Source organism: Mercenaria mercenaria, unplaced genomic scaffold (genome assembly GCF_021730395.1).
Source record: "Mercenaria mercenaria strain notata unplaced genomic scaffold, MADL_Memer_1 contig_4192, whole genome shotgun sequence".
NCBI classification, from domain to species: Eukaryota; Metazoa; Mollusca; class Bivalvia; order Venerida; family Veneridae; genus Mercenaria; species Mercenaria mercenaria.
Window position 1 is genome coordinate 1 of NW_026462403.1, and position 16151 is coordinate 16151.

At 34.4% G+C, this 16151-nt stretch overlaps 1 protein-coding gene across 1 annotated transcript in view; it reads right to left on the reverse strand.

The window, feature by feature from the left end:
* Positions 1-160: 160 nt before the first annotated feature.
* Positions 161-16151, reverse strand: part of LOC128553684 (uncharacterized) — a gene marked incomplete at its 5' end in the record, with an annotated part of 66327 nt that continues 50336 nt past the window's right edge. Inside the window, 2 exons of the mRNA XM_053534858.1 lie at positions 161-945; positions 11234-11366. Of these exons, the coding sequence (XP_053390833.1) occupies positions 168-945; positions 11234-11366 (911 nt within the window). The remainder of the gene's footprint in view (positions 946-11233; positions 11367-16151) is intronic.

The following is a 16151-nucleotide window of genomic DNA, read 5'->3' on the forward strand; positions in this document are numbered from 1 at the left end:
AGTGCATTGTTCAAGAGAATTTAATCACGACTATCATATCTTAGGCGTATAAAGAAACCTGAGACAAAATATATCATGATATTCCGTGACTATATTTTGCGACTTTGTAAAAAGCTCAACTTTTGTAAATATTAAAACAGCTACACTGTTAATCTGTATAATGTATTCTATCTCTTACCAATTAAGTTTTCCAGTACGCTTTCCTTTAATTTTTCAATATCATAAAATATCTGTTGTGGGAAACAGACGTCTCTCTTCTGGTTGGGTCCTTCAAACTTTATTTCGAGAGTAACGTCAAAATCAACGTTGTATCCAATACTGGCCCTAAGCCAAGTGATGTTGTGTGTATTCATGACTGGCTGATTTCCAGACAAACTTTTGCCCATGTGTTCTGAAATATATTCTAGAAGTCGCTCTACTGTAATGAAATCGCCTGACATTTTACAGTCTGGACACTCCATTTCTTTTCCTTGCACCCCATAATCAGAAATTTTGTTATGGCACCGCTTGTTGAAGCTCCTCCTAGTAAGCGCCTGAATGAAAAACTTCTGGAAGTTGCTTCCATTTAATGGCTGCCGAGAAGGCTCCTCCGGTCTGCAGGCGTTTACTTGAATCATTTGGACATATTCATTCGAAAGTTCTGGAATTTGCACTTTTACACTGGGTGGGTAACAACAATCCAGAAATACTAGTATTCTCGTTTCTTTTCCCCACTCTTGAGAAAGTTTCTTTAGATCTTCTTGCAACTTTTGTACTGTTAGTATATCTTCCGAGTCGCCACCAAGTGTAAAGCCAGATTCCATAGAATGGTGTCCAGTGAAATACAGAAGTAATGTTTCTAGGTCTTCCTTCGATTTCAAGTAATCCATTGCTTCGGACAAACGAGGAAGAAGTTTTTCTGGCTTTCCCGAATCGGACGGAGTGACTACTCTCACATTTTCTTTCCTAAAATGATGAAAATATAAACGCTCAATAAATAACTAAAAAAACTCAAAAAAGTACTTAAATTAGACTCAAGTGTTTACAGTTTATTTCGTCCTTTTTTCCTTCAGCTTCACATGTAAGAATGTAAAGAAGTGAAACAATATACAACGGATGAACAGAACATTTAGTGATATGCACTGATTAAAAATATGTTAAAGTCGGTTAATAAGATTTTGATAAAGTAATGGATTTGGTCTAAAGTTTATCAAATGATCACTTAAACTTAATTGTGTTCACTTAATACATGTTAGAATTTCACTGGTTGTCCAACAAGGATTTAGTTATATAAAATAAATAGAAATAATTTGCCTACGAAATAACATGAATATAAAAACTACTGTATTATATTTGTCAAACATTTACATTGAAAAATAAATATTTAGCGAAATTCATTAGAAATGCAAGTTTTCAAAAAACAATGTTAGCTCCCTTCACCTATTTTGGTTGCGCAACCAGGATAGGTTGGAAATACATATATCAATTCCGAAGCTTCACACTGTTTTAAAACTTGTCTTTTGTTACAGATTGTAGAAACATCCTAATATCTATCAAATTCTAGTGTAAAATTAGAAATTAAATTGAAATGAAAAGCAACTGTCCACTTTTTTAATACTTCCATATTAAAGGGGAGTAATTACAAAAGTTTATACAGTGTATTTAAACATACATTTCTAACAGGACTCAAGCTATAAAATCCATCCTTTTGCTCCTTAAATAAATCTTTTATTGAATATACTAAAATGAAATATATCACAAAATGTTGTTGTAATGTGACTGACCACCTTTAAGGCAGAAACTAATTAGATCATATTTTCGTAATCAGTGTGAACTGTTCGGGTAAGACTGTCTTACAATTGAGTCAATACACTAAACATTTGCGGACCGTGCTGCCGATGCAATTATACAAGAGATTTGAAAGTGACATTGGGTATACCTGAGGAAACTAGAGCTGCCACGTCAAAGTGCACCAAAACTGTAAGTTGAATGGAGGCATAATTCTAAGCTATGGCTGTGGCGTCGTATGATATGGGTGATGATGTGAAATGTTTAAGTATGAATCAAATCTCTTGAGTAATAAAAGAGATAAAGTAAAAGAACATGGCATGAAAAACTGAGCCAGTTCAAAGTTAAAAGGAGTATAATTAATCAGAGTTATGGATTTTGTATCGTTAGATGTGGGTGATGGAATATACATTTGAATAAAGTCCATTAAGTGATAACAGAGATAAAGCTAAAGTGCCGAAAATTCTTATTAAAAAGGCAAATAATTTATGAAATAATGAACCAGGAATTATGTCCTTGTAACATATGCTGTGGATAATGACGAGAAACAGCTAGTTTAAATTTAATGCAATTCCATCAAATAATAACAGAGATAAGGTAAAAGTGCATCCAAACTTTAACCAAGCTATGGACGCGGATGCGCATACCAGCGGCCAGCGAGTAGACTAGCTAGCTCTTCAGTTTTTTTTGTATAGTCGAGCTATGCATTGTCATTTATTATTGGTACCTGACGTTGTTGTGCGACAAAATGTCTTAAAATTAAATGGAAGAAATGATCCCCACACTGTTAAATGGTGCATAAATCATTGTAGGAATGCAGTCAATTATTTTCTGCTCTCAGTTCAAGTATAGTAAACAGTTACTGTATTAGTTGTTGGTGTTCAAACCGGTCATATTACTGTCTCGTGAAAACAAGGAGAGAGATCAAAATAGGAATAACCATGTTTCAACGTATCAGCCTTAATCAAACCAGGCAGTCTGAAAGACCACTAAATCCACCACCACTGTTATGGATAATGTGTAATGTATATGTCATTTTCCCCTGAGGCAAATCATTGTTTATGACCTAGTTTTAAGACATCATGTAAATTTAAGTCCAGAATATTCTGTTGTGTTCTGTAACAATACTGATAAACAGTGAATAACAGTTATTTTTAGAAAAGATTGTTCTTGATTTTTTCCAGAATGTTCTTTCTATTCTTAGTGTTACATGAAAGTTCTGGAACATTCCATGATATATTAAACAGGTTTCTGTCGGACAAAAGCCCATAACTTAGACTGTAGATATTGATGAAACTTCCCTGTATTTCTTAATAATAAAATATTACCAGTTTGGATATTTGATATTTTGAAGGATTATTTGAGGGATTTATAATCAAAATATCTGGATTTAAAAAGTTATCTTTGAAGAGAGGAATTGTAATTTTTTGATATACTAAAGTCACTTTTGAACTGTGTGAAACTTTGTGGAATTTATTCTGATTGGATTTAAATTTGACCTTGACAGGATTTGGACTATTTTTACATATAAAATTGGATTTTACGGCTCTTTGACATTTTTAAAGGTATTTGTATTGTTACTTGAATTCATGAATAAAATGTTGTTAATAAAATTATTGTTAATAGTTGCTGATTTGTCTTTCTGTTACTTTTCTTTACTGTGACCAACAATTGTTACCCTCTGACGTAACAGAAATTGGGGCCAAGCCGGGACCATCCATTAAATTTAATATTTTTTTAGACTTTTCAGATAAATTTAACAGATTATTTTGTATTGTAAAACTTCTTGACTTTTTTTATTTTTGGCACTGTATACATACCAGCAGCTATCAAAATGTCGTTTGATTTTGATATGTTTATGGCTAAGAAATCTTATTATTGTTTAGTATTTCATGGATGAATATATTTTTGATTCGTCTGCTGAGTGATTTATTGTAGAAACTCAGTCAGATTTGAAACTAAAGTTAGAATTTCAAGAAAGAGAAATGCAAAGAAAAGAAAGAATGAAAAAGTTAGAAATGGAGATGGAGAGAGAACGGGATGAAATATATATAGAAAGAGAGAGAGAGAGAGAGAGAGAGAGAGAGAGAGAGAGAGAGAGAGAAAATGGAATGGAACTTAAATTAGATATGAAAAGATTAGAATTGGCAAGTAGAAGTGCAGAACCTAAACAGTTCTTCTCACTTTGATATCACCAAACATATTAGGTTAGTTCCACTTTTCAAGAAAAAGAAGTTGACAAATATTTCATGCATTTCGAGAAATAGCTGAAAACCTTAAATAGCATTAAGAAAATTGAATTCTTCTTTTAAGTGTTCTAATTGGCAAAGCCTGTGAAATGTATACACAACTGACTGTAGAACAAAGCTCAAATTATGATTATGTCAAAAATTTAATCTTGAAAGGTTATGAGCTTACAGGCAAAAATTTCGAAATTGCAGAAAGAAGTTTGAGCAGAACCATACTGTTATACGGTTCAAGGACAATAATTCTGAATCTATCATGGAGGTTTATAAGCCATTTATATCTGATGGTTCTATATCACTAATCGGTGATTCTACCCAGTCTACTCCTATTAAAATCCTGAGGGATATTGGAGTTTCTCAATCTCTTTTTCGTGCAGATGTCTTACCTTTTTCTGAGAAGACTTCTTCTAGTACAAATGTACTTATTCAAGGGGTTGAGTGTGGTTTTGTTTTTGTACTCCTCCATAATGTTTATTTAACCTCTGATTTGGTTACTGGCCCTGTGACTGTGGGTATTAGAACTGATTTACCATTTAAAGGTGCCCATTTACTGTTAGGAAATGACCTAGCTGGAGATAAAGTTGTGGTAAATCCGCTTCTAACTGACATACCTTGTTTGGATAAAAAAAACCTGATCCAGCTGAGCAGAAAATGCCTGACCATTACCCTTCTTGTGCATTTACCCGGTCTAGATCCATGGCTAAGAAAGCCATTGAGAGTGATTTTGTGTCAGACATAGATTTGTCTGATACTACTATCAATGAAACATTTAATTCTGAGATAGATAATTCTGTTTCTTCAAATCTGTCTGTTCAACAAACAGACTCTGACAACTTTTCTAATCATTCTTTTTTCAATGACCAAGGTCATAAGTCGCTGTCAAGGTCACAGCATTCAGGAACAAAACAATGATCCTGATATTTCGTTACTATTTCTAAAAGGCTGTTAACGAAAAAGAAGCTTCACAGGTCCCTGTCTGCTTTTTTGTTAAGCATGGGATTTTTCATGAGAAAATGGCAGCCACCAGATGTCCCTGCTGATGATGAATGGACAGTTAATAATTAGATTATGGTCCCAAAATTTTATCGTCATGAAAACTGTTACCCTGGCTTATGAAACGCCCATGTCAGGTCATTGCGGTGTAAATAAAACATTCCACAAAATCTTGAATCATTTTTATTGGCCTAATTTGAAATCTGATGTGTCTCAATTTTGTAGGTCTTGTCACGCATGTCAGATGGTAGGCAAACCTGATCAGAAAATATCTAAGGCATATCTTCAGCCAATACCCGCATTTGATGAACCTTTAAGTAGAATCATAGAGGACTGTGTTGGTCGCTTGCCTAAAACCAAATCAGAGAACCAGTATCTTTTGTCTATAATGTGTGCTTCAACAAGATTTCCTGAAGCTATTTCTTTAAGGAGCATTAAAGTTAAATCCATTGTTAAGGTTTTAACTAAATTTTTCACATTTGCTGGTCTCCCAAAATCTGTACAATCTGACCAAGGTTCTAATTTTATGTCTAACATATTTCAATAAGTTTTACATAGTTTAGGCATAGAACAATACAAATCTTCAGCCTATCACCCTGAAAGTCAAGGTGCCTTAGAAAGATTCCATCAAACATAGAAAATATGATTAGAACATATTGCTTTGATACAGAAAAGGACTGGAATGAAAGTATTCATTTTTAGCTCGCCTGAGCCAAAGGCTTAGAGTGAGCTATTGTGATTGCTCACCGTCCGGCGTCCGTCCGTCAGTCTACACATTCCTTTAAACATCTCGTCCTAAACCACTAGGCCAATCTTGATGAAACTTCAAAGGGATAATCCTTGGATGGTCTTCTTGAAAAATTGTTCAAAGAATTGAATTCCGTACAGAACTCTGGTTGCCATGGAAACCGAAAGGAAAAACTTAAAAAATCTTCTTGTCCAAAACCACAAGGTCTAGGACTTTGATATTTGTTTTGTAGCATCGTCTAGTTGGTCTCTACCAAGATTTTTCAAATTATCCCCCTAGGGTCAAATATGGCTCCACCCCGGGGGTCACATGGTTTATATAGACTTATATAGGGAAAAACTTTGAAAATCTTCTTGTCAAATCCTATAAGGCCTAGGACTTTGATATTTAGTATGTAGCATCATCTAGTGGGCCTGTACAAAGATTGTTCAAATTATCTCCCTAGGATATAATACGGTCCCGCCCTGACGGTCACATTGTTTCTTTAGACTTACATAGGGAAAAAGTTTGAAAATCTTCTTGTCAAAAACAATAGGGCCTAGGGCTTTGATATTTGGAATGTAGCATCATATAGTGGGCCTCTGCCTAGATTGTTAATATGATCCCCCTGGGATGAAAAATGGCCCCGTCCAGGGGGGTCACGTGGTTTATATAGACTTGTATAGGAAAAATCTTTAAAAATTTTCTTGTCTAAAACCACAAGACCTAGGCTTTTGATATTTGGTTTGTATCATTGCCTTGTGGTCCTCTACCAAGATTGTTCAACTTATTCCCCTTGGGTGAAATAGGCGCTGCCCTGGGGTCCCAAGTTTTACATAGACTTATATGAGAAGAAAACATTAAAAATCTTCTTGTCTGAAAGTTCAAGGCCTATGCCTTTGATATTTTGTTTGTATCATTGCCTAGTTGATCTCTAACAAGATTGTTCGAATTATGCCCCTTGGGTGAAAAAGAGGCCCCGCCCCAGGGGTCACTTGATATATCAGTTATATAGGAAAAAATACTTCAAATATTATCAGATCATATTTCCTAGACTGTTTAATTATATTCACTTGATGACCCGAAGTGATAATGGGTCATCCGACTGTGACCTTGACCTACTGACATACTTTCTTGTTTTTTTAAGATACAGCCTTGAACTTTGGATGACATGTACAGTTTTGCACATCGATCTTAAAACTGACTTTCAGTGACCATGAATGTGACCTACTGACCTACTTTCTTGTTTTTTGTTTTTAAAATACAGCCTTGAAATTTGGATGACAGACACAGTTTTGTACATCGATCTTAAACTGACTTTTAGTGACCATGAATATGACCTGCTGACATACGTTCTTGTTTTTGAAGCTTTAGCAAATACATTTGTTTAAGCAAGCAACTTAACTCGGTGAGCGATATAGGGCCATCATGGCCCTCTTGTTTGTTATAAGCGGTCGAAGATGCTGTACAAGAATCACTTGGCTTCAGTCCATTTGAGTTAGTGTTTGGTCACACTGTCCGTGGGACCTTTAAAATTACTTTCAGAAGATGACAGTTCTTTAAATTTGCTTCAATATGTTTCTAACTTCAGAACTAAATTGACAAAAGGTTGTGAATTGGCACGTTCAAATTTGAACCTATTACCTTTTCCTATCCCTGGTAAACCATTACAAGCTAGATATTATAGTCTTTATACTGTTGACAAGAAGTCAAGCGATCTAAATTACCTCATTATCACTCATGGGAGGCGCAAGCAAAAGCAGTTGTGTCATATAAATATGTTAAAAGAGTACATTGATAGAAATAACTCCCACACCATGTTAGTGTTAGTTTACCTGTTAATAAGGAAATTGAAAATTCAACTGAAAGTGATTTTGAACAGGATAACAGCACTGTCCATGGTCAAATAAAACTTCAGAATTCAGAAATGCTCCAACACCTGGATGAAAAATTTATTTCAGAAAGAAAGAAAGAAATACATTCCTATTGATATTATCAAAAAATCATAACACTACCAAATAAAAGCAGTGTTTAATTCTGAAAATGTTAGTAATTTATTCGAGTTAGCAACATTCTGTAAATTGTACTATCTAATTTTCAATACTATCTTCCTTTATATTACATATTTTTCTGTAAATGTAAAATCACTTGATTTTTAATCTCTCCCAATATAGTATTGTAGAGATGTCGCAATATTAAACCGTTTGGGAGTGCGACTCTTGTGTTCTGTGATGGTCCACAAGACTACAGTGCAATTATCATCTAGTCACTATTCCATTTAATATTTCTTATTTCTCCTGCGGACGGTACAGATTGACGAATAACATATGGTAATGCTTATAGGTATTAGGTTAAGCCCAACTGGATATAACCATTCATAGCAATATGTATAGCTCATGCCAGTATATTTTATTTGTATAATATGTATGCACACAGCCCGGTAAGAGGTCAGTTTCTTATGTTTAACTTTAAACTTGAAGAATTATAAATGCCTTGCAAAATATTCTTCAGTAATAGGAATAAATGTATAAAATAATAAAATGATCATAAAAATATATACATTCTACCATTATAAAATGTAAAGGAAATTAGGAAAAGTAACAGAGGTATTTACATTTTTTCTACAAAGACATCCTGTCGTCACAACACTATGACGTCATGACGCCATGCAAGAGACGTTGCTCGGACGAACTGGATATAATTTGGTTAAAACCATTAAAATGGCAAAAAATAAATAGAAAATTTGTTTGTTTTCGTGTAAGATGGAAATATATTTGACTCGTGAACGTGCGCCACTTGTAAAAATACTGCATTATATAGTGTCCACTTGGTGGAATGGAATATATTTCGATCTTACACTAAAACAAACAAATATCCTTTATGTCGTAGTGATGGGAGAACGCCAAACACTATATCCATCCGTCTTTGTGGGGAATAAGAAGAACATGGTTTTCTTGCAGGCGCTGACAGTATTAATATTGTTCCTCCTCACAAATATTCTATAAACTGGGCCTTTTCATTTGTCCCTTTAAAATGCAACAGTAGCAAATATGATTTCGTCACTAAATAATGAAATAAGGTAGGAAAACTTTCTAATTGCCAATTACGATATTCAACAACAATCTGGTTCATATCAATTTATTTAGGTCGGTAGTTGTACAAGTTCTATAATATTTATTAAGCACATTTGGCATCTCATAACACCACGAGGGTATTACACTGAAACAACACTTAAACATGTCTTGTTTTCACTATAACACTTCACAAAATCTGAAGAAAGTAATTACAAATTTGTTTTTTTCACCATATTTTCCAATAATAATTTTAATCCCATCGTTCAGTTTGTTGCTTTTTTCCAAGACGATTTTAAGGAACGTCAGCGCATAAACATATATGACATATATAAGTTTTATCTAAGTTCTAAAAATATGTTAATATTTACAGATGGTGTACAGAAACAGCCGATTTCAATAATGGCCTGTCACTTAATATTTCATATTGTCATAAAAGTCGACATTCTAGATGCAAAGCTCTTCGACTCTCAGAAGTCTGACATATAAAGGACACGACATTTTCTAGGTTGAAGTAAAAACAGAGTTAAAGATCTAATTGCCAGGTTTCAAGAATGCAGCCTCAAAGCAGTCTATGTACATTAATATCCTACATAAATCGTATGCCCTAAACCTGCAGTGTCAAATCTGTCAAATTCCTAGGTGCAGATCTTGACCAAAGCTTATCTGGCAAGTCCATAGCCAATCAGGTTATTAAAAAGGCACATGCGAAGCTACAGTTCTCATTCAGATAATGTAAGTTTTTAAATAGGTATACTTAACAACTGGTTTCTTCATTAATTTAGTGTCACTTTGACTATGCTTGTGCCTTGTGCTTGGTATTTGGGGTTGAGTAAAAACCTATAAAATAGACTTCTGGCAACCCAGAATAAGACGATAAGATTCATACTTAATCTCAGTCTTCGAACTTATATTCGGAGGGCCCATTTCGGGGAAGTTGGCTGATTACCTGTTCATTTTTATCCTTGGTCATGTCCATAAAATGCACTTTAATTGTGCACCCAGCTATTTACATGAGCACTTTAATTTAGCAAGTAATGTTCAAACTTATTCGACTCGTTTCAGAGATAGTAACAGTTACTCCATTTCTAAGGTTAGGGTTTTGGGAAGAAATCGTTCGCTTAAAATGGCTGTCAGGTGTGGAACATATTACCGTCAAGTATATCTATACATAATATTAAGCATTTCAAAAGGTTGTGAAAAAAAACATGTCATGCAAACTGTGTCAGTCTAATATTTTTATCTGGGCAGTATTTTTATTCTGGCATATAATACTTATTTTTTAATTCTTAATATTACCTGTTCAATGTCAAGCAACGTTCTGTGATATTATAATGTAAATGTTAAAGTCATGTACTATATGTAAATTTAATTCAATATTGGCAATACTTGATTAATCAATTTGCCTTTCTGATTTCATATGATCAATTCAAAGGACCAAAATGAAATTAAGATAGCTTTGCTCTCTTTTTGTGTTAGCCTTAGTATTGATTATATGTCATCTACAATTACACTTTAATATATTGATATTGAATTTGTATTTGTTTTATGATATATATTGTCTGTCTTACCAAAATAAGTTCTAATTATCTATCTGTCCGTTCCATATATTCAAAAATTCAGTCGTATTAAGGATAGCCATATCCTCGCTGCTCTTTGTAGTGCATGTTAGTTAAATTCGAAATTATTGACGTAACTTATGAGCTCGTACGGACTGCGCTTCCACCAACGTCAAATATGTAAGCAACTGTCCACACAAAAAATGGAAACATGCAACTTAATAAAACTATAAGAACGTGATTCTGTTCTTGTGTGCTGTTCGTAGTCTTAACTACCGTCTTTCCCTCAATGGCTGTGGATGCACAATTATTACTCAAGAAAAAGATATTTAAGAAAGAAAGGAAGAAAGTTTAGATACGCTCTACAATTTTTGTTATCAAGTCAATTTAATTGTCAGGACAATTAAATAAAGTACAAAAAGGAGACAATTATATAATGAATAACATAAACGTATTTGACAGAATTACTGTTCTTAATTTTTCTCTTTGCAATCTATCAATTAAATGAAGTTTCTTTGATTTCATTTTAGTAGTTGCAAAGTTACTGATGAAAAGTTGAATAACTGAGTATACAAAAATGTGATTAAAACTATTTTCAAGAAATTGCTTTCGGAAAAGTTTTTGTAACGGACCTATAGTCGAACGGAAGGAACTGCAGTATAAGCAGCAGCATGTGATACGACAACATGCTTTAGAAGGAGAAAACGATTTAAAAACACTATATGTTTAGATTTTTATTACAGGAAAGTTTAGTTATTTCGTTCGTTTGAAATATTGTTAAAATGAATGTATTAAATATATAGACTATGTTAACATTTTATCTTTAATGCTTTTTTATTTAGATACTTGAGTTTTTTTTATTGAAATTACCTTATTCCAACAACACAAGGATACGTTGATACCAGAACTTTATTTATTTCCTCGACATCGTATTTGAAAGACTTCGCTAGTTCTTTGTTCTTTAGATCATTTCCAGCAATCAATAATGCAGCAAAGGTGTGTCCTGAAGAGAGAACCATGTCACGTGTGTATAAAAAATGTAAAACAAGTTTGATTACAATGCAATGAGAAATGAGAGGTTGGAAGTTTTGTGTTGTTATAGGATAGGCCATTTGACTACCTGATCTACTAATCGGGGATTGTCACAATTTAACTTTCTATATGTAATAATGATGATAATAATAATAACTTTATTAAAGGGGATAACATATTTGTCTATAGCCAGTCTGACATATGGTAAAAAACATCCTAACATAAAGAATAAGGTAAATGACATGAATCAAACTGATTTATGAACAAATTAATTCTTAGTGGCATAACCAGTATGTAATACTGTGGTACATTTTATATTCATTCAGGATTATCCTTAAGCTGTAACTTGAGTAGCCCAAGCAGTCTCTCTAATTGCACACGGCTAGATGATAGTTAGTTGACATTTAGAGCTTAGAGTATACGCATTGTACATTTATATATTAAACTGACCATTAACATTGCTGGCTTTAATATGTTCCAAAGATAAAACATCTGGTGAAGAAGTTAAAAAAGCATTTAAGAAAAAATGACATTTTACTTTTGCAAACTGTGTTTATTAAAACTGATTAATTATGGTGAACATTTGCAAATTGGATGAACTTAAACCAGACAGAGAAACTTTTCAAAACTATGTTGTCAATGAAAGGATGGAACACTGCTTTAGTCCAAATGGAATTTAAGACAAAAAACAAGTTGCTGAATTTTTGTCTGTTATGGGTCCAGAGCCATATGGAATTTTAGAAATCTACTCCTGCTAGTTTCCTAAGGATAAAACATATGTACGTATAGTTCAGGTATTAAAAGGACATTATATGCCAATGCCGTTGGTTATTTCGGAATTTTCAAATTCAATAACCGTAACAAGAGAGAGGGATAAACGATTGCAGATTATGTGGTGGCGCAGAAAAGCTGGACACATTCTGTGGATGATGCTCTCCGAGATTGGCTAATTTGCGGCCTGAATTCTGAAGATATCCAGAAGATATTGTTATCTCAGATGACTTGACATTTGAAGTTGCATATCAAATTGCAACAATGGAGATGGCTTCTGAGGACACAGCAAGTTTCCAGCTTCAGGGTGCGGCTGCTTAGATTAATTCCATACGTCACAAAGAGAAGCACAAGGTGCATAAAGGTTTTCAGAAAAAAAAAATGCACACCAATAAATACAATAGTGGTCAAGGTACAAATATACGATATATGGAGTGTTTTTGGTGTAGAAACATGCACGACCCGGATAAATTCCGTTTTAAGGCATCCAAGTGTTTTAAATGTAATCGCAAATGACACTTAGCGAAACAAGGTTTGGCAGGGACTGGATCGAGGAAATACGTTGATACCTCGGATAGCGAAGAGCTAAATAGTGTACACCGGCTTCGGTTTTTGAAAAAAATACTTCAAGGAAAATTATACTGAAACCAGTTTTGGGGAAAACGATGGTACCAATGGAGTAAGACACTGGCATATCGGCTAGCATTGTCACAGAAAATGTCTATAAAAACCTTGACAGATTATCTGATAGCATAAATGGTCCGAAAGCTCACGGATTTTTATTGCAACAATTGAGGATAATAGTTCAGGCCTGAATTTTGAACCTGGTCCGGTTTATCCTACTAGTTTTGGAAGCAGATACCCATAAGGTGGCTGAGTAATCTGCTATGGGCCGTACGGTGCCTGTGAAGACTTACCGTAGGGCCTTTGCATTTGGTCCCCAATTTGCCCCAGCCAGTTTTCTCATAATGGCGAGTTTCTTGAAAGGTTTGACCTAGACTAATTTTTCATTATTATTTCAAGAATGATATCATCTGTTATACATTGTATATACTTTAAAATGGATGGTGATCAGTCACTAGTTTTGACAAAAATACCCGAAAAATTAAGAAAAATCTTTGCAAAAACTGCTGTTTTTGCGAATTTTCAAACAAATTTTACCCTTAACCTTTGATAATAGATTTGCGTATGACTTATTGCGATAAGATCTACATTGCCGACCTTGCTGGATATGTATACATTAAAATAAGTTGCTAAAAGTGAATTATAACAACAAGCTATTTTTGAACAAAGTAATGAGTAAGTATGCTACTTTTTGATCTTTTGCACAAAAATGACCCCTGACCTTTAAAACCATGTTTGACCTTTACTCTTTTTTTTATCATCCATGACATCGTCTGACATATATACAGTAAAATGAACAAAGATCAGTTACAAAGATGACAAAACAAATGAAAATATTACAAATAGGTGATATTATTGCAACATTTTACTCACATTTTTGACCTTTGACCTTTGATATTGTGGTTGACCCTGAATGTTTTGAAATTATATGTGCATACCAGACATCACCTAACATTTAAACATTAAAATGAACTGATATCATTGACTAATGTTGAGATAAAAGAGATATCATGATTAACAAGAGCTCGTCGAACACGAAATGCCCCCCTTGATGCATTCAGTAAAAGCAAAATGAACAGAAATTATAAGCTCACTGTAAACAAAAGTTCTACCATTCTGGTTTAATCTGACCTTGACCTTTAACCTATTGACCTAACAAGAGATTACAGAGTGATCTTGGCGCCATCCACTGAGCCATTTTTGAATGTTCCAAATTTCAAGACTAGCTCAAGGTCAAAATCAAGGTCAAATTTCATTTCAGTACAAAACAATGTGTATGTGGTCCAAATTTGAAAGCTGTGGCTTGAGAAATGTGAAAGCAGGTCACTAGATCAATTTCAAGGTCAAAGTTCATTTCGGTAGTCAGAACTATGCATGTGCTTCAAATTTGAAGGCTGTTAGCTTGAGAAATATGAAAGTAGATAATAGGTAAAAATACCTAAAAATGTGAAAGCAGGTCACTAGGTCAATAACAAGGTCAAAGTTATTTTCAGTACACAAATGTGGTCCAAATTTGAAGGCTGTAGCTACAGAAATGTGAAAGTAGGCCACTAGGGCAAGATCAAGGTCAACTCGTGTCAAGGTTCATCTTGCCACTCAAAACTATACATGTGGTCCAAATTTGAATGAAGTAAGTTATGGACATGAAGATTCTAAGCTTTTCCCTATATAAGTCTATATGAACCATATGACCCCTGGGGCGGGGCCATATTTGACCGTAGAGGGATAATTTGAACAAATTTGATAGAGAACCACTAAATGATGCTACATTACAAAATATCAAAGCCATAGTCTTTGTGGTTTGGACAATAAGATTTTCAATGTTTTTCCCTATACAAGTCTATGTACACCATTTGACCCCCAGGGCGGAGCCATATTTGACCCTAGGGGAATAATTTGAACAATCTTAGTAGAGGACCACTAGATGATGTCATATACAAAATATCAAAGCCCTAGGCCCTGTGGTTTTGGACAAGAGGTTTTTTAAAGTTTTTTCCTATATAAGTCTATATAAACCATGTGACACCCGGGGTGGGGCCATATTTGACCCCAGGGAAATAATCTGAACAATCTTGGTAGAGGACCAATAGATTTTGCTACATACCAAATATCAAAGCCCTAGGCCCTATGGTTTTGGACAAGAAGATCAGAAACCGTTTAACTGTTCCTGGCCAATGTGACCTTGACCTTTGATCTAATGCCCTCAAAATCAATAGGGGTCATCTGCTGGTCATGGCCAACCTAACTGTCAATTTTCCTGACACTAGGCCTAAGCGTTCTTGAGTTATTGCCTGGAAACCATGTTACTGTTCCTGGTCATTATGACCTTGACCTTTGACGTACTGATCTCAAAATCAATAGGGATCATCTGCTAGTCATGGTCAACCTTCCTTTCAACTTTCGTGATCCTAGGCCTAAGCGTTCTTCAGTTATCATCCGGAAACCGTTTTACTGTTCAGGGTCACTGTGACCTTGACCTTTAACATGCTGACCTCAAAATCAATAGGGGTCATCTGCTGGTCATTATCAACCTCCCTATCAACTTTCATGATCCTAGACCCAAGTGTTCTTGAGTTATCATCCGGAAACCGTTTTACTATTCAGGGTCACTGTGACCTTGACCTTTGACATACTGACCTCAAAATCAATAGGGTCATCTGCTGGTGATGACCAACCTCCCTATTAACTTTCATGATCCTAGGCCCAAGCGTTCTTGAGTTATCATCCGGAAACGGATTGGTCTACATTCCGACCGACCGACCGACCGACATCTGCAAAACAATATACCCCTCCTTCTTCGAAGGGGGGCATAACAAAGAGAAAAGTTGATAAGCTATGTTTTAATTCTTTTACTTGAAAATGACCTTTGACACTTAATATCACATTTGAACTTGACTCATTTCAGATTTTTGTTACTGACATTGTGGGACAAATATACATTAAAATAAATCACGAGCAATTACTAATAATGATAAAAACATTTTTTTTTCAAACAGGAAGCTATTCATGCGATTTTTCACACAAATTTGACCTTTCACCTTTGATATTAGCTTTACCCTTGGCGGTTTTGGCGTTACATGTGCACTGCTGACTTTGACTGACATACAAACATTATAATGAATTAACTTCAGCGACTAATAATGTGAAGACATAATAAAAAAATCTCAAATGTTAAGTAAACATTTTTCATATTTTTGTATGAAAATGAAATTTGACCTTCAATTATCAGGGTTGACCTTGACTTTTTGAAATAAGATTTGTAGTTCTGATTTTGGCTGATGTATACACATTAAATAAATAAAGTTGAGTGAATTATTATAACAAACTATTTTCCAAGAATAAAAATAAATTTCAAATATGC